Source organism: Leuresthes tenuis, unplaced genomic scaffold, assembly GCF_036924035.1.
Source record: "Leuresthes tenuis unplaced genomic scaffold, fLeuTen1.0.hap1 SCAF_5, whole genome shotgun sequence".
In the NCBI taxonomy this organism is placed as follows: Eukaryota; Metazoa; Chordata; class Actinopteri; order Atheriniformes; family Atherinopsidae; genus Leuresthes; species Leuresthes tenuis.
Window position 1 is genome coordinate 34726643 of NW_027325359.1, and position 24234 is coordinate 34750876.

The 24234-nt window shown below is 47.7% G+C and overlaps 1 protein-coding gene across 4 annotated transcripts in view; it reads right to left on the minus strand.

Moving 5' to 3' along the window:
- Positions 1–679: 679 nt before the first annotated feature.
- ckap5 (cytoskeleton associated protein 5) overlaps positions 680–24234 on the minus strand; it is a 30295-nt gene continuing 6740 nt past the window's right edge. Inside the window, exons 4-45 of one of the 4 annotated variants that reach the window (XM_072386721.1) lie at positions 23645–23851; positions 22737–22908; positions 22530–22662; positions 22347–22447; positions 22038–22151; positions 21774–21878; positions 21111–21200; positions 20629–20793; positions 20413–20541; positions 20171–20329; positions 19975–20076; positions 18770–18880; positions 18583–18675; positions 18296–18481; positions 18109–18203; positions 17505–17688; positions 17278–17420; positions 16845–17019; positions 16637–16750; positions 16416–16544; positions 13688–13882; positions 13482–13602; positions 12084–12175; positions 11266–11373; positions 10768–10890; positions 10137–10286; positions 9862–10065; positions 9652–9787; positions 7849–8042; positions 7595–7767; positions 7082–7105; positions 5655–5828; positions 5455–5575; positions 5178–5357; positions 4911–5098; positions 4299–4374; positions 4036–4224; positions 3792–3929; positions 3384–3467; positions 3123–3282; positions 2920–3041; positions 680–2081 (exon numbers count right to left, since the gene is read on the minus strand). In XM_072386721.1, the coding sequence (XP_072242822.1) occupies positions 1833–2081; positions 2920–3041; positions 3123–3282; positions 3384–3467; positions 3792–3929; positions 4036–4224; positions 4299–4374; positions 4911–5098; positions 5178–5357; positions 5455–5575; positions 5655–5828; positions 7082–7105; positions 7595–7767; positions 7849–8042; positions 9652–9787; positions 9862–10065; positions 10137–10286; positions 10768–10890; positions 11266–11373; positions 12084–12175; positions 13482–13602; positions 13688–13882; positions 16416–16544; positions 16637–16750; positions 16845–17019; positions 17278–17420; positions 17505–17688; positions 18109–18203; positions 18296–18481; positions 18583–18675; positions 18770–18880; positions 19975–20076; positions 20171–20329; positions 20413–20541; positions 20629–20793; positions 21111–21200; positions 21774–21878; positions 22038–22151; positions 22347–22447; positions 22530–22662; positions 22737–22908; positions 23645–23851 (5908 nt within the window). In that variant the 3' untranslated portion in view covers positions 680–1832. Of the gene's footprint in view, positions 2085–2919; positions 3042–3122; positions 3283–3383; positions 3468–3791; positions 3930–4035; positions 4225–4298; positions 4375–4910; positions 5099–5177; positions 5358–5454; positions 5576–5654; positions 5829–7081; positions 7106–7594; positions 7768–7848; positions 8043–9651; positions 9788–9861; positions 10066–10136; positions 10287–10767; positions 10891–11265; positions 11374–12083; positions 12176–13481; positions 13603–13687; positions 13883–16415; positions 16545–16636; positions 16751–16844; positions 17020–17277; positions 17421–17504; positions 17689–18108; positions 18204–18295; positions 18482–18582; positions 18676–18769; positions 18881–19974; positions 20077–20170; positions 20330–20412; positions 20542–20628; positions 20794–21110; positions 21201–21773; positions 21879–22037; positions 22152–22346; positions 22448–22529; positions 22663–22736; positions 22909–23644; positions 23852–24234 lie in introns of all 4 variants that reach the window. The other 3 variants (XM_072386720.1, XM_072386723.1, XM_072386722.1) reach the window with 3 other exon arrangements.

Here is a 24234-nt window from a genome sequence, read left to right on the forward strand (position 1 = left end):
TGGTTCTGTCAGAGGTTTCTTCCTGGTTCTGGTTCTGCCAGAGGTTTCTTCCTGGTTCTGGTTCTGCCAGAGGTTTCTTCCTGGTTCTGGTTCTGCCAGAGGTTTCTTCCTGGTTCTGGTTCTGCCAGAGGTTTCTTCCTGGTTCTGGTTCTGCCAGAGGTTTCTTCCTGTTAAAGGGAGTCGTTCCTTTCCACAGTCCCTCAGGCTCAGGACGGGAGATTGGACTGAAGACAAGTTTCGGTCCAATCTGTTGGTTTCCTTAGCTCGGATATTATTTTTGAATTGGCTCCATATGAATTCATTGGATTATAATTACAATTAATTTAATTCCAATTGGCTTGAATTGGACTTTATTATTTAAGTGCCTTGAGATGATAATCTGGCGCTTTATAAATAAAACTGAATTTCAACCTCCTCCTTCCTTCAGTTTAACAGCTCAAACATTTAATTATTACAAAGTGGAACAGAAACAGTCGCAGAAAGACTAAATTCTGTGAAGTTTTTACCTCAAAACATTTAAACTAATTCCAATCATTTACCGACCAAAACAAACCAAAGAACTGAAGGCAGCGGATAATTCCAGGACTTACCGGGTCAGAAATCCTAAAAGCTGATCCAGAACTCTTTAAACCCGAGAACTTTGACTTTCACAGAAAATAAACTCGGATGGATTGTTAAAAAAAGAGAAACAAAGACTTTATTGCCATATTCCACGATGGATTATACAAGGAGAGCAACAATAAGACTACTTCAGCACTGAATTAAATACAAAAAAACATGTTATTCATTCTTCTCACTCGACATTCAGGTCCAGAACAGATGAGTGACGGACCGCCTTCCTCCACAGAAACAGTGATGTCATTAAACAGCAGTTTTATTAAAGCAAACTTTATTTACAGGAGAAAATAAAAACAGTCACTGACGTCATGCCATGCTCTTCAACAAGCCTACGAACAGGATGGCGAGCTCTCCGGAGGCGGCCATGTTGGCTCGGCGCTCCCGCTGTTAAATAAGTGAGGGAGCGTGTTAATGAGGACTTTACATACATATTTACAGCCCCCACCAGCCCGCCTACGGGAGAGAATCCGACGTCACAGAAGAAGAAGACGCAGAGTTAATGCTTTTAATCGCTGCTGACTGAGAGAACGGGACCATCTGGAGGGTTTCTGCACCTTCATAAAACCAGAGAAGCTCCACCTGAACCCAACACAACTGACGGTGCGTTCAGGTTCGACCTTCAGCTCCTCTCATGAAGCTGAAGGTCAGCGGACTCTTCTGAATAAATTAGGAGCTGGAGTTAAAACGAGCACAGAGAGCGAGTGCGTCAAAGTATCTCTGAGGTGAAAACCTGCCGAGGCGGCAGACGGCGAGTAGATGGCGTTGGTGCAGGGAGGTGAAGCTGCTACATCAGTGTGCGGCCACAGGGGGGCGCTCATCTCCCTGCAGCCGCACCGTTAACTCGTTTGTGTTTCTGTGCAGCTGCTGTGGCGTCGCAGTGAAAGCGGAAGAGCGACGCCGTTTCCTGACGTTCGTCGTCTTCCTGCAGCCACACGAGACGACGAAGCGGTTAAATATGTACAAACGGATTAAAAAGGGGCGAGAGGACAGGGGGAGACGGGACAGAATCCTCCTCTACACAGCGGCTCATCCTCACCCTGATGACACGTTTAACTGGGTGTGTTTGATTTCTAACGACGTACAGGCACAGTGGGTGGAGTCAGGTTCAGTCCGAGGGTGGAGGCGTCCCTTCAGGCTGAAAAGCGGAACGTGAACATGAAGACGAGTGGGCAACAAAGGCGGCAGCTGTGTGGAGAAGAGGAGGAGCTGCAGCCTCACTGCCGGTTGCTCTTTATCCGCTCCAGACGCTTCTTCAGGTCGTCCAGGTTGGCGGCGGGCGAGGCCGAGCGGGTGTGTGTCGGGGAGTGTGTGTTGTGCTCCTGCTGGTACAGCTCCCGCGACTCTTTGAGCTGCGACAGCTTGCTGTGGAGCATGTCTGTGGAGGACGCCACGGACGGCTTCGAGGACAGCAGGGAGATGGCGGGTCGCTGCTGAGGCTCGTCCTCGCTTCCTCCGACCTGCTGCTGCTGGAGGAAGAGGAGGGTGGAGGAAGAGGAGGGTGGAGGTTAGCTGCAGTCAGGAAGCCAGCTTCACTTTTAAACCTGATCAATCATTTCAAACCTTAATTTAATTCACTTCTTCAGTGGACATCAGAACAAACACTGAAGAAAACAGCTTAAAAATAAGGTTATTTAGGGGATGATGATGATGATAAATTAGACTTTTTATGACTTTATCGTCCAAATTCTGCACTTAATTAAAAGGAAAGTTGGAAGATACTTTAATAAAAACCAACTAAACCCTGTTTGTATAAAAGCTGCTCATATTCTCACAGGATCTGTGTCACATTTACACGGCTATGCCATTTCTGTCAGTTGTCCTTCCCTCTCCAGCTCCTCCTGGGGGGTCCTGAGGCGTTCCCAGACCAGATGGGATATATAATCCCTCCAGAGAGTTCTGGTTCTGACCCGGGGCCTCCTCCCAGGAGGCATCTAACCAGAGGAACCACCTCAGCTGACTCCTTTCTATGTGGAGGAGCAGCGGCTCTACTCTGAGCTCCTCCCCCTTGAATGGCGGAGCTCCTCCCCCTATGAATGGCGGAGCTCCTCCCCCTATGAATGGTGGAGCTCCTCCCCCTATGAATGGTGGAGCTCCTCCCCCTATCTCTAAGTCTGAGCCCCGCCCCCCTCTGAAGGAAACCCATTTCAGCCGCTTGTATCCAGGACCTCATTCTTTGGGTCAGAACCCAGATCTGTGAGCTCAGGTGAGGGTTGGAACAAAGATGGAGCAGGAACCTGAAAGCTTCTCCTTCCGGCTCAGAATCAGATTTAGGTTTGGGGGGGGGGGGTAAAACAAACTAACCCTGGAGGTGTTTTCCAGGCCCTGTCTCTGTCGGAGGATCTTGAGTCTCTCGTAGTAGACGGCTGGTTTCAGCTCTTCGTTGTTGCTGCTGGGACTGGAGTCGACGCCATGCTGAGGCGTTCCTGCGGAGACACGAACACTCGGTGAAACCACAACCCGCCGACCAATCCTGACCACAGAGCACCGGCAGCCCCGCAGCCTACCTGCTGAGGTCTGGTTGCGAGTCTTGCCCTCCCTGTCGGACTCGATCATGCGAAGGCCTCGCTCCACGTAGCTCTGGAAGAACTGAGACGCGTTTTTGAGGAAGGGCTCCAGATCTGCGTCCGAGTACTTCAGCTTGTACTCGTACAACTCCGTCAGACCCTGAGCAGAAGATCCCAGGAGCTTAAAACCTTCCCCAGGCTCCCATAAAACGGGTTTAGTTGGGTTTTAAAGTGAAACATGAATATCAGAGCTCAGCTGACCTCTTTAGTGTTCTCCTTGGAGCCGATTTTCTTGAAGATCTCAGACAGAATGTCACTGACCTTCGCCTTCGACATGCGATCATCCTGAAAAGAAGGAATTCAACAGGTTTACAGTCATCGTAAAGATGCTGAAGAACAACAACTCGCATGTAAAAAGTTCAACAAGAAACCAAATTAAAGAGAATTCAACCATAAAAATTAATCAGAACCCTGAATGGGCTCAAAAACAGAAGAAGTTGAAGCAAATCTCCCCGAAACATTCCTCTGGTCGGCCTCACAGTTTCATACAGAACGTTTTATTAACCGACTCCTGCAGGGACGGAGCAGAAAACCCTCTGCAGAAACCCAGCCTTCAGCAGCTGGTGGTTCTCCTCAGGTCCGGTCAGGCGGTCATGGTGCCCCACTCACCATGTGCAGGCCGGTCTTCTCGTTGCCTCGATCGTTCTTAAATCCCGACAGATTTCCAGAGTGTTTGACCACCCGCCTCAGATGGGCCTCCAACTCGGACTCGTTACGATTCTCAATCATCGACAGGTGGTCCAAGATCTGCTCGACACGAGAAGAATAAACAGACATTTAACTGGATTTCAGCAGGACTCAAAAGAAAAAAAACTAGTTTAAACATAAACTCCAGCGCTAAAGCTGGGGTTACCTTGGCTCCGGTGAGCTTGCACAGTGTGTGGAGCAGGGTCTTGAGGGTCCGGTGTGGGACGTCGCTCTTCAGCTGCTTGAGTTTCTCTTTGGGGAAAACCTTCATGAAGTTGTGGACGTCCAGCAGGATCCGGTCCAGGTTGATGTTGTTGATGGTTTCTGGCAGGAAGCGGATCATCCTCCACAGACACTGAGGCACACAAACAGGGCTCGGTCAGTCAGAGGGCCGCGGGCTCGGCAGCGGCGTCAGGTGCCGGGTCTTACCTTCATCACCAGCTCAGAGACACTGGGGGAACCGGCCGTCGACACCAAAGTGTCCTGAAGCAGCACCAGCAGAGCACTGCAGCAGCAGGATGGAAGCAGTCAAATTTCAGCTTTATGCAAAGATTTTTAAACAATCCAGATGATGTGACTCAGAACATTAACAGGCTGAAGCTGCTCTGATGGGCACATTAAGGACAATTAGGAGTCTCAGCTTCCTCCCTCCCCCCTGTTCTCTGCTAGCTTCCTCCCTCCCTCCCTCCCCCCTGTTCTCTGCTAGCTTCCTCCCTCCCTCCCTCCGTCCTCTGCTAGCTCCCTCCCTCCGTCCTCTGCTAGCTTCCTCCCTCCCTCCCTCCCTCCCTCCGTCCTCTGCTAGCTCCCTCCCTCCCTCCCTCCCTCCCTCCCTTCATTTTAAAAACAATCCTGTTTTATGTTTGAGTTTCTCTCTGTTTTGTGTTTTAATAAAGTTCTGAACGGTGGTGAGAAGCATCTTTTTCATCCTAAAGTCCGGGTGGAATCTGACCATCACGTCCCAGATATGCTTCAGGTAACCAGCAGTAATGTTGAACCGACTGAATCTGGAGCAGAACCACATCTGAAGCGTTTCTTACTGACCTGATCATGTTGGTCTGGTCAGAGTTCTCCAGAACTCGGATCACCAGCAGGTTGACAGACCTGATGACCTGAGTTCCATCTTCCACGTCCTCCACTCTGCTGTCCAGCATCAGGGTGATCAGACCGTGCATCAGGTCCTTCAGGACGCCCATAGACGCCTCTCTGGCCAGCGCCTCCATAGAGAAGAGCTGAGGGAGGAGACCGCGTTAAAAGGAGGTCGGCGGCTGCTCATCCTCACCTGGAGCGCCTCAGCACCAGTCTACTCACAGACAGCATGTTCCCAATGATGCAGCTGTACAGTTTGAAGATGTCCGTCTTGTCCACACGGTCGTCAGCCAAGTGCGTGCTGTTGATGAGCCGCAGCTGCATGATGGTGGCGATGAGCAGCTGGTCGATGTGACCCGACATGACGTCCGCTTTGTCCTCCTGTCGCAGAACCTCGTCGATCTGTGGAGGTCAAAACACACCTGCTTCAGTCTGAGGCTGGAGTAGAAACGCTGGCGTCTTTAATGACTCGGGTCGGGTCAGAAAACTGCCGCCGCACCTGTGCCAGCGCCTGTATGCTGGTGTTGATGTCGCCGCTCGCCACCTGAGAGATGACGAAGTTGATGGTGGAGGCCGTGCTGTTGTGAAGGTCGTCAAAGTGCGGCGACACGGCGCGCATCCTGTAACCATAACAACCAGATATTAGACGGATTCTGAGCTCCTGCAGACCTGCTTACGTTCTGATCCGAGTGAGTTTACTTTGGCTCCGGTATCATGATGGGCTCCAGCAGCTCGTCCAGCTTGTGCTGGACCAGGTCCGGCAGCTCGCACACTCGGCTCTGGTCCTTCTCGATCATGTCCAGGTCCAACTGGAACTCCTTGGGGATGGACGGGTGGGACGGCTCGCTGTGCTGCGCGTTCTGACGGGCTTGACTGGACAAAGAGGGACAGGATCCATTTAGTCCAGAGTGTGATTGATCAGTGCCGCTTGAGCTCCAGTCCCGACCAGCACACCTTCTGTTGGACTTTATGAGACCGTGTAAATGTGTGTGTGGACTTTTACATTTAAAATACTTCATTTTTAGGTGTTAATGAGCTTTTTTTCCCCTTCTTCTCCAGGTGAGCTGGACCGAACTGGAGCTGATCAGCACTGATCACACAACAACATGTTTGTATCCTCTGAGGAGGACAGAACGAGCAACAAGGACAACAACTCTGAGCTTTTCCTGCAGATGGAGAACTAATCAGCTTTAATGAACGTTTTAAAACCGACTAAAAGCACAATCTGCCCACAAAACTACACTAAAACCAGTCAAACGCCTCAAACAGACAGCGACTGTTTGGAAACTAAGTCAACGGCAGTAAATTTCAGGAGTTTGAGCACAGAATCGTGTCACAGTTGTTCACTTTACAGCAGAAGACTCTTTTTGAGCCTTTTTCAGACAGGAAATGCGTAACATTCATGTCTGAAATCACTGAAGGAGTCGCACCTCTCAGACATGGCGCCAGATTAATGGAGCTGTGCCGGTCTAAATGGGTTTTTCACAGCTGGAAATACTCCGGAGTGCCGCCAGGGTGGAAGGATGAGGCAATCACAGCAGATCAAGGACAGAAGCAGCATGCCGGTCAACAGAAAAGAGCGAGAAGCAGAAACTCTGACTTCTCCGGAGGATTCCTCGCTGTCACAGTCCTGCAGTTATCAGCAGAAACTGCCTCTCAGGACATGTGTGGGAAAGTGGAGCTGCAGTGCGTGTGTGACAACTGCTTTAGAGCAAAGATTATCCTCAGATACGCCGAGTCTTCAGCCTGATTTCATCGGAGTCTCTGTTCCACGTCCTTTCTGACACATCCTCACCGGATGCAACAACTTCTTTTACCGTCACAGCTAAATAAAAAGCCTGACTCCTCGACACCAAGCAGCAGACATTAATCTGACTGACAAACACAGGAGAACAGAGGGGTGGCAGGGGAGGATGAATGGCGTTTAACATTAGTCTGGTGCTTCATCTCCTGTCGGGTGACTGCAGGAGTTCCCCTCCCACCAGGAGAAGAAGCACGTCTAAAGCTGGAAAACGCCACAGCGAGCGTTTGCTCATTAGCATCATGAATGACGGGTGTTAGGAGTGAGTTCAGGGGAGCTCCTACGATGACGACGCAGAACACAGGGGAGCAGGAGTTGTACTCACATCCTATACGTGCGATACATTATTCTGCTCCGTAAAGGAAGGCAGGCAGAGCAGAGAGAGATCACACAGGAAGAAAGATGAAGGGTTAAGAAACAGAGACGGCTCAGAGACGGGTTGGTTTCACAGGCTGAACCGGTGCCTGTGAGAGCAACCCAACATGCAAAGACTCAGGGTGAGCAGAGACAGATTAGTGAGAGCAAACAGTCCAACAGGAGGATGAATCCAACTGCAGGCAACAGATGATCCCACAGAGAAAAGAGGCTGATGGGAAACATGCTCAGTAACAACAGCTGGAGGACATCTCACACCTGACACTCAAACTGAAAACACAGCAATAAAAACGGCTCAAATCCAGGATCCTAAAGTCCAAAAATGTATAGAAAACATCTTCATTTAGTTCCTCTCTGATAGTTAGTGAGCAGCATTACTTTACTGTGACGTCATGTTCCTCTGAGATATTTAATAAATCAGGTGAGGCAGATTCAAACGCGCTAACCCAGCTTCAGGACCTACTTGAGCTTGTTGGGGTCCTCCTGAGCCGGCTTGCGGAGGAAGGTGGCGTTGGGGTTCGCCGGGTGTTCTCTCTGAGACTTCTCGGTGGCGCTCGGCTTGGCCGGCGCCGCAGCGGTCTTCTTCGCCGATCGCTTGATCCTCTCCTCCAACATGCTCATGTCCTTCTCCGACAGCTGGAAATCAGGCAGAAAGGTGAACGTCCCGGAGCAGGTTTCAGGTCAGGATTCACACTGAACGCCACGTCTCCAGCTTACATTTCCAATCAGCTTGTAGACCTGCTCGCCACAGACGTTGTAGACGGCCACCACCGTGTTCAGGGCGGCGTTGCGGACAGACGTGTCTCTGTCGCCGATGTGGACGGCGATCTCCTTCAGAGACTTGGCCGGAGTGGGCTGGCAGACGTTCATCCCGTAGCCCTCGATCAAACAGCCCAACTCCTCCAGACACTCTGAGAGCAAACAAAGACAGACGAGCCTTTATGGCGTGTTTTTTAACCCTCGGAGGTCAGTTTACAGAGAAGTGGAATAAAAACTTCAGGATTATTATTCTGTCCAGAATGGTGCAGCCACAGTGTGAATCGACACCAACCAACAGACGCTCAAAGTCACGTTACGTTTCTGACAAGCTAAGCAGTTGATGTGTTATCCTGTGGTTTCAGCTCATCTATATCCACAGCTGTGTTGTGTGCGATTGCTGCTACTTGTGCTTGTTTTTGTTTGTTTTTTCTCTGCTTGTCTGCTTTCAGGAGCTCCTGGAGGCTGGATTCCCCTCAGAGGCCATGGATTGTTGTCTGTTATGTTTTTACAGGTGTAGCAGCTGGTTGTCTGGTTTTTGTTTCTATTTTTGTTCTGTTTCCTCTTCTTTCTTCTTCTTTCCTTGTCCCCCGGTCCGGTTCAGTTCTATTACATGTCATATATTGTAAACAAAAATAAATAAATGGGCATCAAGGGGAGCTTTACATTTATAAAACTTCCCTTGGCAAAGCAAATCTGTTTGGCATCAAAGGTATTCAGACTACAATTCTGCTGCCATAATACTGAACAGGACAAGGGGAAAAGGTCAGAAAGCCACGGGAGGATTTATCCGGCTGGATGACGGCACGCATTTAATTCTTAAACTTTAGACCATGAATGCAGTTAAAAACAAGGCCTTAATCATTCTTAATTAAAACTAAACATCAATTTTAATAAAAATAAGTGAGACCAGACCAGCAGCTACTTTTTAACCTAACTTCTGACTGTAGATAGAAAGCAGAACGTCTCCTCATGCGAATATCGAAAAGCTTCCAGTATTCAAATGACCAACTTTTTAAATGAGGAGCCACTGCAGCTCCTTTATTTTATAGTAACTGATGCCTGTTCCTCTGTTGTTAAACCAAGCCTGGCTAAAAATAATGGCTCCCTGCTGCCCCCTACTGGTGAGAGTGAACAAACAGATTCTTCCTGTTCCCAGGAGCATAAATTAGAGTAGTAATTTAGTAGAAAACCCTGGTATTTTATTCTATTTGTTTAAGTTTAAGTTCTGATTTATATCTATAAAAGTACATCACTCCTTAAATTGACTCCACCTCCTCTGCTTAGCTGCATTTTCAACACAACACCGGTCCTCTCCTCACTCTCTTGGTGTTAACATAACATAAGACTTTATTGGCATGTTTCTGATAAAGATGTAGGTCTCTGAGCACAAAAGGGCGGGTTGAGCACTTTCTCAAGTCTCCACCCTGAAAAAGGAGCCTTGTTTGAACCCCTTTTTGTCGACACTGTGCTTAAACAAACAGTTATTTTAACCAAAGCCTCAATAACACCTCAAAATGGTGTGAAATTGTTAAAAAAAAAGCCATAATATGTCACCTTTAAAAGGAAATACCCTTTGGGGTAGTTATGGAGATACTTTTCATTGGATTGTAAACCACAGAATCACAGATAAATGTTAAGGATGATAAACTTTTCTCTAATTTGCTCCTCTTAACAAGCAGTCATCACATTTCAGTAGTTTAGAAACAGACTTTTTAAAAGCAGTCTTTCAGAAGCGCTCTTTAACCTTTAAGAGGAACCTACCCGCTCGCTGTTTGGAGTTCTTGGACTTTGTTCCCTCCATGAGGAAAGGGAAGACTTTAGATGCCGGGTAAACTTTACACAGCATGGTCAGGATGGCCCGAACATCTTTGCGAACCACATCTTTAGATTCTCCGACCTGAAGGCGAGGAAAAGAACTGAGCAGCTGATCAAACCAAAGCTCCGAAGAAGCAGAGCATGCCGGGGGCTCACCTTCAGAATGAGGTAGGGGACGAAGGAGTTGGCCTCGTATTCTGTCAGGTGGTAGTTCTCCCTGTTCAGCATGGTGAACAGCAGCTTCAGGTACTCCAGGACCTTCATCAGAACCGTGGTGTTGGTGTCAAAGAAGCGCAGGGTGAACCACTTCAGGATCAGGTCCAGACAGCCGATGGTGGCCTCACTCTCGCTCTCCAACCTCTGTGAGACACAGACTGTTACTGACACTGAACCCAAAGAACCGAGCCTGCAGAAACCAGAACGACCGATACCTCAATCATGACTCCGATGGCCTTCACGTGTCTCTGGAAGTCAAAGTGAAACAGCTCGTCCTGAAGCCACTTTGCAAAACAGGTGGACATCTGAGTTTTCAGCTGCTCCACGTATTCATCCCGGGGCGTCATGAAGTTCCACTTCAGTATCTACAACACAAAGGTTCTGCTCATTCAAGCAAAAGGGGCCGAGCTGGGACCAGACAACCAGTCAAGCTGCACATTTCCTAACCCGTGAAACTTTAAAGAGACTTAATATGCACAGCGGACGAAGCAGGGAGGCTAAACTTAAATATATGAGCTGAAGTCCATCAATTTAACTGAATTATTGTGCTACAGATGCATTATTGTGTGAAAAGAAGTTCATTTTAAGCAGTTTCCTCTGGATTAATGAAGCCTTCTGGTTCTGACCCGAAGCCTTTGCACACCTGGAGCCATCCAGCACCCCACTAATGTTATTTTACTGGGGAACTGGTTATCTACAGCACAGCAGCATCCGACTGCAATGACAGTGGCTTAAATCTGCAGAAACCCGACTGAGCTACAAACCACAGCGGCCCGTTTAACATCAGTCAGTTAAAACCCGAGCCACAGACCCCATGCAGAGGCCCGTTTTCCTGCCATCAGGTACCTTCAGCTGCTTCTCCTCTTTGATCCTCTGCTCCTTGGCATTGGGGATGAGCACAAAGATGGGTCCAGACTTGTCTTCATCCTCCTTCTGGCCTTTGCCTGCAGGCTTCTTGGCAGCCGGACCCTGACAGAGGAGGAAGTGACATCACAGTGAGTGAAGCGCTGTGCTCTCTGTGGTCATGTCATCGTGTTGCATAACAGGGTGAATTTAGATGAAAGCGTGGAAAACAGGAGCTAAAGGAGGAGTTCTACTGAAAGCTCTCGGAGCAGGTTATCACACACAAAGAGGTGAAGAAACACTGATATCGGACACACACTCATGCGTCATGTGACCTCTCCGTTTCACCTGTGAACATACAGCTACAGTTTCACCTCACAGCTGATTATCAGACTCTGAGGCAGGATTAGTGGTTAGAAACAGGGTTAGAGAAGCTGGACAGAGGTTAACATCTGTCCAGATGACGGCAGAGTTTCATCACCAGGACACCATCACATCTACCTGCTGACTGCCACCAGCCTTCCCTTTGCCGGGGGGCTTTTTACTACCATTACACTCCTTGTCCTTGGAGGGAAGGGGAGGGGAGGGATCCTCGGGAGGGGAGGGAGGCTGGGTGAGGTGAGAAAAAACAACCACATCATGTTTGTATTCATGGCTGAAAAGTGACAAAAGTGTTGTAAAATAAAAACGTATCAGACGCTGGACTCGGGCTCCATTTGAACCCAAAAATAAATGAATTTGACTCCATTTGAACCCCAAAATAAATTAATTTGACTCCATTTGAACCCCAAAATAAATTAATTTGACTCCATTTGAACCCCAAAATAAATTAATTTGACTCCATTTGAACCCCAAAATAAATTAATTTGACTCCATTTGAACCCCAAAATAAATTAATTTGACTCCATTTGAACCCCAAAATAAATTAATTTGACTCCATTTGAACCCCAAAATAAATTAATTTGACTCCATTTGAACCCAAAAATAAATTAATTTGACTCCATTTGAACCCAAAAATAAATTAATTTGACTCCATTTGAACCCAAAAATAAATTAATTTGACTCCATTTGAACCCAAAAATAAATTAATTTGACTCCATTTGAACCCAAAAATAAATTAATTTGACTCCATTTGAACCCAAAAATAAATTAATTTGACTCCATTTGAACCCAAAAATAAATTAATTTGACTCCATTTGTACCCAAAAATAAATTAATTTGACTCCAGACAGCCATTCATTTCTTTTCCCAGCAGCACAAAGACTAAACCTAACTTTCTGTTCCTGTGCGCACATTAAAAATCATCCAACCCGACGCACCTTCCTCGCAGCCGCTCCTCCTCCTCCTCGCACCTTCTTCACCTCAGCTTTACTCTCGGGGAAGTCCTCCCCACCTGCACCAGACCTGGAAGCTGCAAACAACACGGAAGTCACAGTTAAATCTACTGGACCAGGTTCATTTCTTTAGTTAAAACCTAATGATAAAAAAGTTAAAATTAGAATCATTTTACTGATATTTGGAGTATTAAATAGGGCCGAGCGATTTTATCGATACATAGATATTTTGCTTCCGATAAAGTATCGATTTTTACAGCCGAAAGTATCTTTTTTTTATTTTTATTTTTTTTTAAAGCAAACTTTATTGAAAAGTCAGACGTTACAATTAGCAAAAACACAGAAAATTAACATAATACAAAACAATGCCGGGGGGGGGGGGGGGGGGGGTGTGTGTCACGTTATGCAAAACTGTGATAAATTAGTTCATAAAAATGTTATATAAAGTGCATAGCTCAGCGGTTTTGATGGCTTTTCCGTTTATAGAATGTAGGATTGTTGTAATTTATTGTTTGAGCTCCTTCTCAAAAATTAATAAAGATGGTTTGCGATTAGAGAATTTGGATTTGTGTTCATGGTATTTAGCAAGTAAAACAAGCAGGTTGATGATGTAATATTCACACCATAAACATGAGTCTGAAGACACGGTTGTTTGTTTCCGTTGTCCTTCCGGTTCAAAGGTCGGACCAACAGTCCAATCAGCGACGATTCATCTCAAATCACACAGTTCCTTTAAAGTCTTTCAGAAAATTATGTGTATTAAATCGTATCGTGACATTAGTTATTGCTACAGTATTAAAGTGCGTTGGATCCACAAAAATCAGGACATGTATAAATAATCAGTAAAATCATAAAAACCGAATAAAACACGATTATAAAGCAAATTAAAGAACTTGTGTGCAGATAAGCGACAGCTCGTTCAGTTCAGCGACAGCAGCAGGAACAAAAGGCTTTGTCCAGATGGAAGAAAGCTTTGAATCCCTGAACAAAGGCTGGGAGTCATCAGCTAAACGCTGCAGCCGTCTCTGGTAAAAAGAAAAGCTGTGACTCACAAATGAGACGATTGGATCATTTAACAATGGTTTTTGAGGAGTTCTTCACTTTTAAAAGAGGTTTGATGAAAAATTCAGAGGAAGCAGGTGAAAAGTGGTCATTTTGGTGCGATCAGTGTGAACGTTTCCTTAAAAACACACAGATGCTGGTGTAACTCGTGCGTCTTTACACACAGTTTCAGAATTTGCTTCCAAACTAAGTAAATAAAAGCTCCCGTGACTTTGTAATTGAACCATTTCCCAAAACGCTGACAGGAAACAGACTCTCCACACATAACTGCAATGATCTTTGCACTTTGTGGTTAAAATATCACCGTGAAGCCACACCCACCGGAGGCAGCTCTGCTCGGCTCTGCAGAACCTTTCCCTGCTTTGGCCGGTGCTGCAGGTTTAGCTGGCATCACTGCTCTGGCCTTTTCCAACATGGCTACCACCTGATCCTTAGAGGCCGGCTGGAGGGAGAAGAGGACAGGAACACGTCAAACCTCCTGAAGGCAAACCCTGAAAACGCCTGCTGGTTACGAGCTGGTGCTGTACCTTGAGTTTTCCCGTTGCTTTGTTCATCTTGTCGTAGCCCAGATGCATCATGAAGGTGGGCAAGGCGTCCTGAGCCTTCTTCCTCACATCTCCGTTTCTGTCCTCCAGGCAGGCGTAGAGCTGAGGGATGCACAGCATCAGATCCCCGGGGGCGGTCCTCAGGGTGGGCAGCTTCTCTGCCAACCAGCCGAGCACCTAATGATGAAGAGAGTCAATCTGACGTGTTTCAGCTCAGAGTTACCAACACCTGGAATATCAAACTATTTAATCATTTAGGAAATAATTGTGCCATATTAAAAGGGCAATAACTACCTTATTTTTCTAATATTCCTCCTCCTGATAACAGGACTATAGAACAGCAGCTATTAGCTTTCTAGCTAACATCCAGCTGTGGTAACATCTGTTAGCTTCTCTTCTACTGTCTCTGCTTTCATAAACTGTGTTTTAATGCAGCTGAAATCCTAACAAAGTCTCTTGTTTCCTGTTTTATTGTCTAGTCAGTGACTCAGAATAACCGCAGTTAACACGACACCTTAACCAGCAGCCTCTGATGTTACAGATACAACACGATCTGATAAAATTAGCTGGTTTTATTCTGGTTGGACTTTGATGTGACTCAGAACATTAGTTCACATTAACAGGCTGAAGCTGCTCTGATGGGCAGAGGCACAGAGCGTCCCTCTGTTCTCCGATAGCTCCCCCTCTGTTCTCCGATAGCTCCCCCTCTGTTCTCCGATAGCTCCCCCTCTGTTCTCCGATAGCTCCCCCTCTGTTCTCCGATAGCTCCCCCTCTGTTCTCCGATAGCTCCCCCTCTGTTCTCCGATAGCTCCCCCTCTGTTCTCCGATAGCTCCCCCTCTGTTCTCCGATAGCTCCCCCTCTGTTCTCCGATAGCTCCCCCTCTGTTCTCCGATAGCTCCCCCTCTGTTCTCCGATAGCTCCCCCTCTGTTCTCCGATAGCTCCCCCTCTGTTCTCCGATAGCTCCCCCTCTGTTCTCCGATAGCTCCCCCTCTGTTCTCCGATAGCTCCCCCTCTGTTCTCCGATAGCTCCCCCTCTGTTCTCCGATAGCTCCCCCTCTGTTCTCCGATAGCTCCCCCTCTGTTCTCCGATAGCTCCCCCTCTGTTCTCCGATAGCTCCCCCTCTGTTCTCCGATAGCTCCCCCTCTGTTCTCCGATAGCTCCCCCTCTGTTCTCCGATAGCTCCCCCTCTGTTCTCCGATAGCTCCCCCTCTGTTCTCCGATAGCTCCCCCTCTGTTCTCCGATAGCTCCCCCTCTGTTCTCCGATAGCTCCCCCTCTGTTCTCCGATAGCTCCCCCTCTGTTCTCCGATAGCTCCCCCTCTGTTCTCCGATAGCTCCCCCTCTGTTCTCCGATAGCTCCCCCTCTGTTCTCCGATAGCTCCCCCTCTGTTCTCCGATAGCTCCCCCTCTGTTCTCCGATAGCTCCCCCTCTGTTCTCCGATAGCTCCCCCTCTGTTCTCCGATAGCTCCCCCTCTGTTCTCCGATAGCTCCCCCTCTGTTCTCCGATAGCTCCCCCTCTGTTCTCCGATAGCTCCCCCTCTGTTCTCCGATAGCTCCCCCTCTGTTCTCCGATAGCTCCCCCTCTGTTCTCCGATAGCTCCCCCTCTGTTCTCCGATAGCTCCCCCTCTGTTCTCCGATAGCTCCCCCTCTGTTCTCCGATAGCTCCCCCTCTGTTCTCCGATAGCTCCCCCTCTGTTCTCCGATAGCTCCCCCTCTGTTCTCCGATAGCTCCCCCTCTGTTCTCCGATAGCTCCCCCTCTGTTCTCCGATAGCTCCCCCTCTGTTCTCCGATAGCTCCCCCTCTGTTCTCCGATAGCTCCCCCTCTGTTCTCCGATAGCTCCCCCTCTGTTCTCCGATAGCTCCCCCTCTGTTCTCCGATAGCTCCCCCTCTGTTCTCCGATAGCTCCCCCTCTGTTCTCCGATAGCTCCCCCTCTGTTCTCCGATAGCTCCCCCTCTGTTCTCCGATAGCTCCCCCTCTGTTCTCCGATAGCTCCCCCTCTGTTCTCCGATAGCTCCCCCTCTGTTCTCCGATAGCTCCCCCTCTGTTCTCCGATAGCTCCCCCTCTGTTCTCCGATAGCTTCCCCTCTGTTCTCCGATAGCTTCCCCTCTGTTCTCCGATAGCTTCCCTTCTGTTCTCCGCTAGCTTCCCTTCTGTTCTCCGCTAGCTTCCCTTCTGTTCTCCGCTAGCTTCCCTTCTGTTCTCCGCTAGCTTCCCCTCTGTTCTCCGATAGCTTCCCTTCTGTTCTCCGATAGCTTCCCTTCTGTTCTCCGATAGCTTCCCTTCTGTTCTCCGCTAGCTCCCTTCTGAGCTAACAAGCCGACTGATTTCCATTAAAATGCTAACGTGAAATGTTCCCTTGTGTTTGTTCCGCTCATTGGATTTGATGTATGAACTGGCTGTTTTCTTCTGAGATGCTGTAGCATTGATATTGTGCTATCATGCTAAGCTAATTGTCTTTTACAATGGACACACTGTTCAATATTTTCTTGAAATGCTCCCAAACTTTAGACATTTTCCTCTTTTTCTCCAATTCTGCTCCTTGTTGTTTTCTCCGGTTTCCTCCATCAAATCAAGCTGCTACAAACGCAGAACGTGCGCACGTTGTGCGACAGTAATAACTGTCCGTGTGAAACAGGGGGACCATGTTGGGAGTTAAATAAAACATTGAATAATTTCCCCCTCAGAACGAGCATTTGCATACCTCCTGTCTGAGGAAGGGATTCTCCCTTTTCAGCTCGTCAGCGAGGTCCTCTCCCTCCAGCCAGTCCTTCATCCCAGTCTGCTCCACCCAAGCCTGCAGAGTGGCCAGGGCAGCCGACCTCACGTTAAGCTGCAGAGGGACCGAAGCACACGTCTCATTACCAAGCAGTTCATCTGTACACTGAAATCTTCGGGGTTTTTGAAAGTTACTGCTGTGAGTACCTTGCTGTCTCCCAGAACGGTGATGATGGGGATTCCCAGAGCTTTAATGTGCTGCTTGAGTCCAGGTCCCATTGCTGTAGCCAGCTGCTGCAGAATGGTCAGAGTCTGCTGCACCTGCAGACACAAACACCAAGTGGCTGTCAGTCAAGTTACGGCTCCCACTTCCATCTCAGTACAAGCCCAAATGAGACCAGGACAAGCCTCTCACCAGGATCTTGTTGGAGTCGCTCAGTCGGCCTTTCAGGGCCAGAGGCAGCTCTCCAATGTTGGCTGTGATGAACTTGGCCTCAGAGATGATGGCCGCAGCCTCGTCCAGACCTTCCTTCCTGATCTTCCAGTTCTTGTCCTCGATCTTAGACACCAGGTCGGACGTGATCTTGTCACTTTGGAAAAAAGGCAGGAGAAAAACGGATATTTCACAGTCAAACTGATGTTTTTTTGTTCAGGGTTTCTGGTTCAAATTAAACTGAAGACATTATAACAGGAAATCACATTTAAAACCAGTTAACGGGATTAAAAACTTACCAACAATCATTAAATCATTGAACACGACTGAGAAGAAGCTAAAAATGTTATTTTTTTAAATAGATAAAGTTTATCATTTTATTTCAGAAGAATAAAAGCTTTGTGGCTTTTCTTACCCGATATCTGTTCGTGGCAGTAAGTCCATGATGTCGTGCCCCGCCCCTCCTTCTTCATCCGCCTCGTCGCCCTCATCTCCCACGTCCTCTGCTGCCGCCTTCTTAGTGAACCTCTTCGCAGCTGGAGGAGACTGACCCTGCATCTGTGAGCGAGTCGAACATTTCTAATTCACCCCGAACAGAAACGTGACGTCACGGTTACAAACGGGTCGGAAAAGGATCTGTACCTTCTCAAACTCGGCATCTATCTGCGCGAGGAGAGCCGGCTTCTCGTCCTCAAAGAACATGCGAAGCGGCGCTCCCATGTAGAGGTACATCACGCCCAGCAGGGCGATGGCGGCCGTCCGCACTGCAGGGTTGGTGGCTCCCAGAGCAGTTTTCACATTGTTGATGAAGCCCTTCACATTGATGCTGGAGAACAGAGGATAAAGGTTTAGGGAGATGCTAAAGGAGTCGCAACATCTGTCCAAATATGAGCAGTTTACAAGAGCTGCAGCTTTTATTAGGGAAAGCATCTTTTAGCAGCTTATTTTTCAGGTGGAAATACTTTAGAGCTGCAGCTTTTATTAAGGAAAGTATCTTTTAGCAGCTTATTTTTCAGGTGGAAATACTTTAGAGCTGCAGCTTTTATTAGGGAAAGTATCTTTTAGCAGCTTATTTTTCAGGTGGAAATACTTTAGAGCTGCAGCTTTTATTAAGGAAAGTATCTTTTAGCAGCTTATTTTTCAGGTGGAAATACTTTAGAGCTGCAGCAGAAAAGCGTAAACAGGGGCTGCGTGATCTTTTCCAATGCTTTGTAGGAAAAAACATGATAAATCATAAGGAAATTACCCAGCAAAGCCAAACTCCTTCATAGCATTTGCCAACCAGTTGAGCGTCTCAGCCTGGTTTTTGGGGTTCTTCTGTGCAAACGCCATGGACACGACCTGGTGTACGAAAAACAAACAGCGCTGATAAAGTGCTTCCATTCTCCTCGTGCTGTTTTATCAGCTTCTATTAACTGGAACCGGGTTCGCACCTGTTCTGCCGTCCACGGCAGAGAGCACACCTCTCCGATCGCAGTCAGGCCTTCTTTGGCGTTTCCGCCACACTTCACGTCTCCGACTTTATCCACCAAGCCGTCCAAAACCACAGAGGCCGACATCTTGGAGAACTGTCCTCGCTGAGCGATGAGAGCCACGATGCGCAGCTTCATCTGCATCACCTGCACAAGGTAACATCGTTACAGACCGACTCCTCAGCAGAGGAACAGACGACATGAGGAGCGTCTTCACACCACAGTCCAGCTGTAACTCCAGCAGTTACCTGGAAGTTTGTCTCCTTCCAGCCCGGCTTCTTGGCCAACATCCTGACTAAGGCCTGGCAGGGCATGGCTGCCTTGTCCATGGTCTCCACAGCCTACAAACACAAAAACATTTCTGAATCGATTCTTAAAAACCACTCCAGACTCTTCAGTGGAAAGTTAAAGTAACTGAGCTTGGTGGGACTTTACCTTCTGGAACTCCTCCATACTGGCCAGTCTCTCCTTCCAGTTGGCCGAGTCCAGCTGCTGCAGGCAGGAAGCAGGAAGTACACCTGCTGCCAGCTCCTCACACGCCTCAACCTGACATGACAACAACATTCACATGACCGGAAATAATACTGCATCGCTTCTACAGCTTCAGGATGGACCGTTTCGCTTCATGTTGGTCACACGCTCATCAGAACCAACACTTTTCATTGTAGTTTCAGTGAATAGGTCATCAGCAGCTGCATGTTATCCAACCAGCATTTTGTAGCTGTGCACACAATGTGGAACACATTTATGACAGATTTAAGCTCATTCTTTAAGTTTAAAATCGACTGCAAACTGTCAAACAAAACAGCAATGATGAACATTTCCAGAAAACCAAATATAACGCAGACAGAAGCTGCAGCACAGAAGAAAGGTCAGAAAGCAGCTGATGCATGGGCTGAAACGATTCCCCCGAATAAGCACAACAAAACCCGCTGCTGCTGTGATGCTTCGTTTAGGTCCGACACACACGTGCTGCTCGGTGCTCGCCCCGTTTCACACGGACAGTTATTACCGCCACACAGCGTGCTGCTTGATTTCATGGAGGAAACAACGGGGAGCAAAATCAGAGAAAAACTAAAAGTTGGAGAGCATTTCGAAGAAAAGAAAAGAGAAAATACTGAACAGTGTGTCCACTGTAAAACCGATTAGCTTAGCACAACGTCAATGCTACAGCAAAGGGAACGTCTCATGTCAGGGAATCAGCAGGTTTGACAAGAAAGCAACTAAAAGTTGAAGATTTTGTTAATAATAGAGTTACTAAAGGCCATATGTCAAAGTCCGGTCCTGGAGGGCCGCTGTCCTGCAGGTTTTAGATGTTTCCCTGCTTCAACACACCTGATTCAGATTAAATGGATCTCTATGAAAGATTGTTAAGTTCTGCAGCAGCCTGCTAATGATGCATTGATCTGATTCAGGTGCGTTGAAGCAGTGAAACATCTAAAACCTGCCGGACAGCGGCCCTCCAGGACCGGACTTTGACATCCCTGTACTAAAGGAATCGTTTCAGCCCTACTCTGCACGGTGGACCGACTGTAGACCACGTCGGCACCAACACAGCTGGGTTTGTGTGCTTCGCCACCATGTGAACCCATCAGCAGAACAGCTGCTTCCTGTCTGTGACACTTCCCCTGGGTTCTTACCGACAGTTCAGTCTCTGTGTGCTCTTTGCTGTCCGACGTCTTCTTTGTTTTTCCTCCGGCTGCAGACGCCGTTTTGCCTTTTTTCGGTGGACCTGCTGACATCTGCAGAAAAGAGAAAAATGCTCATCACTAAATTCTATTCAACAAACCGGGACTAAGTGCTGGTCTGGATCATCAGCTTTCAGGAGGTGCACACCTTGCCAGCGGCAGCTTGGCTTTTCTTAGGCGGAGCCGAGGATTTTGAAGGAGCTTCAGCAGCAGGAGCAGCTCGAGCTGCAGGTTTCTTCTCCACCGCTCCTCCTCCAGCAGCTTTCTTCGCTCCAGGGAGCTCCACCTTCTCCGAACACTCCTTAATCTGTCAGGAAACAAGCGACCAGGGTTGGCAGTGCAGGAGAATAAAAACAGCAGCCTTCTCTGCTCTCACCTCCTGATCCTCACCTTATCCAGTTTGAGTTTATCCAAGTCTGCCAGGAACGGGTTCACGGCTTTTTCACCCACCACCTTCATGGCCGTCCCCAGAGCTTCGAAGGCAGCGTCCCGGACCTCTGGAGCCGAGTCGTTCACTTGCTGAGATGGAAAAGAAAAGCCCGTTGTTAAATCATGGTTTCCTTTAAATGACGCAGCTTTGGTGCTTTACCGCTGCTGTGGGTGTACCTTGATGAGCGCTGCACAGAGAGGTTTGAGGGCGCTCTTTGGCAGCGTGGTCTGTGTGCAGTGTCTGAATGAGCGGGCCAGAAACAGAGAGGCCTGCTGCTTAATGGAGGGGTTCTTATTGTCCATCACAGCCAGGATGTCCTCCGACAGGTTCTGCAGAGTTGTCTGGGAAAACAGACGGACATTAGTCAAAAAAACAAGCAACTATCAGTCCATTAATCTATTCTACTTCAACCAGGATGCCCTCTGAAACACATTAGAAGCTGCAGAGTGCTCCATGAATAACAGCAGTTATTGAGTTAGGAACAGGAAGAGCAGCAAACTGGGGAAGAAAAGCAGGAGTCCATCGATAAAAAGATTTTCAGCTGAATATACATGACAGGCAGTTTGTCTGAAGAGCTTTCAAGCAGTAATTTCTTCCCCAGATTCTCCTGAAGACTCAAAAAGAGCTGCTCAAATCCAAGTTTGAGGACTGTACTTACAGTGAGGAAGATGGCATCAATGGCCTCCTGCAGGGACTGGACCACCTGAGGTTTCTTCTCTTTGAACTTCTCCAGAATCGTAGGAACCACCTAAAAGACAGAGTGTACATGCACAGAGGTGAACCCGGGTTCTGAGGCTGAGAGGACCTTTCAGGCCTCCTGCTGCCTCTGACCTCCTCTGTGGGAGGTCGTGGTGCATCTAAGTTCAGCTGAATTCACTGCTCAGACGCTGTCTTTCAGCTACTTTAACGGTGATTCTGTGGTTATAAAAATCTGGATTTTATTAGAGCAGAGCGACCGGCTGGAAACGCTTTAATAGGTAGTCTTAATGGGCTGATTTTAGTCCCAGTTTCTGACAAAAGAAACAGAAAAACGTGTGACTGAGAGCAGCTTCAGCTGGATTAATGAACTGTTTCTACTGAAACTTTGGAGCCTGAACAGAGCAGCTGAGTGTTTCCATGCAGGAGGATTCAAACCCAGCTGATCATCTGGATGTATTTGTCCAGTTTTGAGAGTTCTGAAAGCGCATTTTAAAAGTCTGACTTGGTCAGACCAACACAACCAAAACGTTTTAACCGTCTAAATAAGTAAATAATGAATTAGATGAAAACAAACCATCAAATTACAGCCACACCATCTTCCAGATAGATTACATTCACTCACTTGTCCTGAATAAGTTCCAAACTTCTTCCTGAGACCAGCAGCCAGTCCAGCAAGACATTTAGCCGCCATCGACACCAGCATCACGTTGGCATCTTTCCCCACAACCTGGAACACGGAAAAGCAGCGTCAAACCAACGGCTGATGGTGCAAAACTTCATTTAGGAGCAGAAACATTCCCTATAAGCTCTCTGACTGTAGTCTGGCTAAAACCCGTGATAAAAGATGGACAACAATAAAAGAAGAACGGATTTTGGCGGTCTTTACCTTCTTCAGGGCCCTGACGAGGTCTCCGTAGTCTCCGTTCTCCAGTTTGGGGTTCTTGGTCAGAGCCTCGACAGCCTCCAGAGCTTCTTTTCTCTCCTGCCACTTTTTAGCTTCCTGCAGGACAGAAGGAGGAGAAGTTCTTACACCGAAGGCATCCTTTTCCAAACCCTTTCAGGCAGACTGCGTCTCTAAGGGATGTGCACTGGTTACATCATCTGGCTGCAGTTTAAAATCCTGCTACATTACAGAAACCTGAAGATGCCCAGGCCACACTCGTTGTTTGATGGGTTTGAGATGTAATAAACTCACAATTTTATCATAGAAGTCTTTGGGCATCTTGGACAGAATCTCCACAGGTTCCAGCAGCTCATAAGGATCCACTGCTGCTGGCGCATCCTCCTCATCCTCTCCTGAAGGAAGATGAGAGATAATGACTCAACGGCCTCGGAGGAAAGCACCAAATCGGGCCGATCACGTCTCAGACGAACCTACCGTCGGACTGCTCTCCTCCTTGTGCTTGTTGCTGCTCAAACTTTGCCTTCAGTTCCTGCTGCGAGCGCAGGAACCTGGACTGCTTGGGAGGAGAAGAAGGCAGCTTCACCCACTCCTCCTCAAGCTCTTTGAGCTGCAGGGACAGAGGATGGTTTCATTGAACAGCTCTGGATATTAAAGCTGTGCGTGATGATGAGCGCGTCTCACCTGCACAGAGGTAATGTTCTGCAGAGAAGGTCTCAGAGCGTCTCTGATCCACTTGTAGATCTCTACCGCAAGCAGCTTGGCTTCATCTCTCACCGCCTTCTCTCTGGACTCAAACTGTTTGGGTAAAACCTTCACGACTGGCTTCAGTGTCACTATCTTAGACCCAAACTCGCTGTGGGAAGATGCCAGAGAAGGGACTGTGTTAGTAAGTAAAGCCACAAACATCCGCCATCATCTCTAAATGCATCGTGAAACTCTTCAGTTTTCAGTCCCTCATCAAAATTAAACTACATCTGATGGAGTCAGACGCAGGATACAATCATCCCTTCATGCTGCTGTAGTTACAGGCTCGTCTCCAGGGAGGTGCAGATAGTTGCTGAACCGGTTCAGACTACTCTCTGACAGTAAACAACCCACTTCTGACAATATCAAAGGATTTATGGGCTTATTTTTAGGTGCTCCTGCATTCAAATATATGAACAAAACAAAAAGTTCTCTAAACCTTTTGGAACCAAGTAGCATAAGAGAAAGAACCCTGAAGAACTTCCACTTCTGATGAAGAATTAAGAGAAAATTTAGAGTTTCTGTCCAGTTTTAAACAAATCTTCCAGAAGACAGCTTATTACTTTGGGAATTTTTAAAGCCGCTTCCTAAAACATGCTGTTTTCTATTACTGGGACCAGAACTGAACCCGTCTGAATGAGCACTTTATGCTCATCCATGAAGCCGAATGAGCTTAATTTCAGATTCATTAACATATCACAGCAGCTGCAGCCACTTAAACCAACATGAACAGCAGAACTGCGTCATTAAATCAATCTAGAAAGGGATCAAAAGGTTAAACAACCATGTTAGACGATAGAATCACATGGATTCAAAGCATAAGCACATATTCTGGAACCACTGACCTCAGAGCTTTCCGGAGCGTCTCGATGCTGGCCACCACTATCTTGGGGTTCTTGTTGTCCAGCCCTTTGAGCAGCTCGTCCTGAACCACCTCGGCTTTCTCTATCTCGATGTACATCAGGCAGATGTCCATGCCCAGCTCTTTGGCTCGGGCCTTCGGCTGGTTGAACACTTTGGTCACGACGCCCGACACCACCTCACCCGTCGTCCTGAAGCGGAGACAAAAGGCCCGTCAGCACTACCGAGCCTCAGAATCTCTCATATTCCACAGATTTTTTGGTAAAATAGACATTATGTGGACTGAATGACGTCACCCAGAGAGCGCAGTCACTTTGTAAATCTTTTAAAAAGGAGGAGAACATATCTATTGATGGCGCTGCAAGTTTCTCCAAAGGAAATCACACTTATCACCGCGTCTCCTCAGAAACTGAACAGACCGCCACGGTGGTCCATTTAAGCCATTTTCACTGCATTTCTTTGGACTCATTTAGTCGGGATTTTGCGGCACGTTTGCAAGATTAAAGATCTTTTATGAATGTTTAAAAGTCAGGATATGTGGGAAACAACCCCCACAGCCAGCAGAGGGAGACAC